Genomic DNA, 3,242 nt, shown 5'->3' with positions numbered 1-3,242 from the left:
TCCTCCCTATCCTATCGATAATCTGATCCGTTCCTTCATCCTTTTTCTTTCTTTACAAATCGCTCGGGACGAAACCACGAAGGCATTCGGTCCGGAGGATACATCTGGTTGCATCGTCATGCAACATCTTGGGCTAGTCGCGAGCTAGGAACCAAGCATCCTGGTCAAGACCTGAGAAACCACAAAGGTTACCTCTTCGAGAGCCCATCACCAGCATCAAGGAAACAGATTATCGAACCTAAGAATTAAATCTACCGATCTGAAACTAAGGACTCTCTAAAAGCAAGAAATCAGTACTAGAAGAGACAACAACCATCAAGCAAGCAAGAAAATCAAGCATCCATCAAGCAACAAGCAAGCAAAGCAAAGCGATCAAGCAAGCAAGTGTGATCCTAATCTAGGTGATAGTTCTCGGTGATTACTAAGAAACTAGCCTAGCCGGATTATCATGCGGGTTCATTTTAGTTGGTCATATTAGCAAGCACTATCTTGTAATTAAGCCGGATTGTTTAAGCATGCGGGTTCATTTTTGCAGAATTTAAAGGCTATCATGCAGGTTCTACAAAAAGAAAAGCAAGCAAAACACGCAATAGGTATGTACACAAGTCCGGAGACTTATGCAGCACCCCACACAATTTGTATCCAACTCACAGTGTTTTTATCGGCGTTTTCCTTCTTCTCTCACCGAGGCAGGCACGCGAGGTCTTCTTTTTCTCGGATCTACTTCGGCAACTAGTCTCTCGATCCTTCGGCAACTAGTCTCTCGATCCTTCGGCAACTAGTCTCTCGATCCTTCGGCAACTAGTCTCTCGATCCTTCGGCAGCAACGATCGATCGGAGGGGCAAGTTTCTCGAACGAAACTTTCAAGAGCGAGAGATAAATTCTTTTAGAGTGAAAAACTTGTGTCGTTTGGGCTAACAACACAAATGACGCTTCACTGCCTCTATTTATAGAGTTTAGCTTCGGAAAAATAGCCAGCTTCGGAAATCGCATGCATTGGCCAGTTTTAGGTTCGGATTTGGCAGAACAAGCCATCTCTGGCTGGAGGACACGTGGCAGACATGGAGAAGAAAAAGGATTCTGTCCGATTGCATCCACTGAATCTTCTCCCATATCTTCGCAAGATATTTTCTCGGATTTTCTCTGGCTTTTCTTGTCGAAAATTGCCATGTGGCAAAGCTGTCGAGTGCAGATACACTGAATCGGGCAAGATCGGATTTTCTCGACCGGCCGTCGACAGGAATGATGAAGTCTCGATATTCTTCGTTCCTTCCTCGTTTCTTTGGCAATCCGCTTCGATAAACCTTCATACTTAGCCATTTTATGGCTTTGGGTCGAAATACCTTGCTTTGATTTCGGTCCAAACTTCACACGGTTGGTAACGTACCTCTCCGGCTACGTTTCCACGCACATCTCTCGACCAAGTGACGTTTCCTTCGGTTATGCCTTGATCGAACTTTGTTTCCTTCAGGTAGGCTTCGATAGATCATTGTTTTTACTTCTTCCAATTCTCTCAGATTTCTTTTCTCACCCGTTCATCGATGATTTTTCATCCGGCCACTAGGTCAGGGTGAGGGTTACTACACTCCACAACCCTGAGACCGGGCTGCACACCGGGCCCACCTAGCCTAACTAGCTGCACCCCCGCAACCCCTGGCGGTCCAACTAGAGCTTGCACTAGTACCGCTTCCGGTAACCGCTCCAAAAACTCTGTTAGCAGATCTGCAAGACAATCATTCTGATCCTGGGTCCCACCAGCTGGAACATCCCCAATCGGGTTCCCTACAACACCAGTACTGTCTCCAGGCAAGCCGGCTCCAACGACACTCACACTTGCATCGCCCATAGATCGCTCCTGAAACGTCTGAGAATCACTAACATGCTCAGCCGTCGCTCCCGGATCCACACTTGCGTCACTACTCGAGGCAACACCATGCTCCCTACCGCGAACACGGCCACGGCCACGACCACGACCACCAGCAGCTCCACCTCTAACCATCTGCACTAAACAACAGAAGGCTAAGCACACAAGAGCATTAAACCACAAAACACACAACTTACTGTGGAATATCATTGAAAGCTCGAGAGAATGATCTAGGTCTGCATGCCCACACAATTGATTAACACACATACAATCAACGAGACATGCAATTCACGTCATTATTCTTCATCAACGAAATTCATACATCATATCACAGTCACCTATTTAACCCAACCCTAGAACCTTAAGGGCTCATTTTAAAAAACTCATCCCAAAAATTTTTAAATTTTAATCATGCAACTAGATTAACCCAGTTAATTTGAACCAACTAAACTAGACTAAGTCAATTAAACCCAACTAAACCACGTTAGCCCAATTTAATCCATCCAATTTCAACTTTTAACCAGTTAACTATTTATATTTTGAATAGTAGCCCAATTTTAAATATAAATAACCCAATTTAAAATCTGGACCATCCATCCAATTTCAATTTTTAACCAGTTAAATATTTTAACTCAAAAAGTAATTTTTATATTTTGTTTTTACGATTATGATTTTATTTATCAATACAAAGTAAATAAAAATAAAAGATAATCTAATAAATTTATAAAAATTAAGGAAATTGTAAATGTTAAGAATTATTAAAAAAAAATTTCTTACAAATGAAATCTATATTCATTAAAATTTGATTAGGTTATTTCAAATCATTTTTGCTTACAAACTTTATCTTATCAATAACACTTGAGTAATCTTTTTATTTTTAGATTTTTTAATACTTAATTATTTTTCTTTTATAAATAAATAATTCTTGTAAAAAAATATCAATGAAAAATTACTTTTAATTTAAAATTTAGTTTTTGTGAGACCCCGGTTGCGGAGAGGTTTAAATGAATTGATTTTGCTACCTATGTCACCAAGGTGTACTTATCTTCCGGTCAAGGGTCATGAGAGAACTCCATAGTTAAGCGTGTTTAAGCTGGAGTAGTCAAAGGATGGGTGACCTTCCGGGAAGTGGTTGTCGGAACTGTGTGAGTGAGGCTAAAACATAGGGAAAGATCATGTGATGATTTGTAGGATCGGTTAACAACTATTAAAGGCTTTTGGACGTAGCAAATCAGCCGTCATATATTAATGGGCTCATTGGCTTAGTGAGAGGATGTGAGGCCCATTAAAAGAGGTGTACCGATGGACTGGTGGTGAACATGGGCCTATTGGAGAGATGGCGGTCGGGGCGTAACAGTTTTCATCAAATAAAATTAG

General features: G+C 41.3%; 1 protein-coding gene across 1 annotated transcript in view; it reads right to left on the bottom strand.

The window, feature by feature from the left end:
- Positions 1-1,550: 1,550 nt before the first annotated feature.
- Positions 1,551-3,242, bottom strand: part of LOC17877767 — a 5,357-nt gene continuing 3,665 nt past the window's right edge. The window contains exon 3 of the mRNA XM_006286286.2: positions 1,551-2,000. Within this exon, the coding sequence (XP_006286348.2) occupies positions 1,551-2,000 (450 nt within the window). The remainder of the gene's footprint in view (positions 2,001-3,242) is intronic.

This window comes from Capsella rubella, unplaced genomic scaffold, assembly GCF_000375325.1.
Source record: "Capsella rubella cultivar Monte Gargano unplaced genomic scaffold, Caprub1_0 scaffold_7, whole genome shotgun sequence".
NCBI classification, from domain to species: Eukaryota; Viridiplantae; Streptophyta; class Magnoliopsida; order Brassicales; family Brassicaceae; genus Capsella; species Capsella rubella.
Note: the sequence above shows the minus strand (reverse complement) of the source record. Positions and strands in the feature narration are given on the sequence as shown.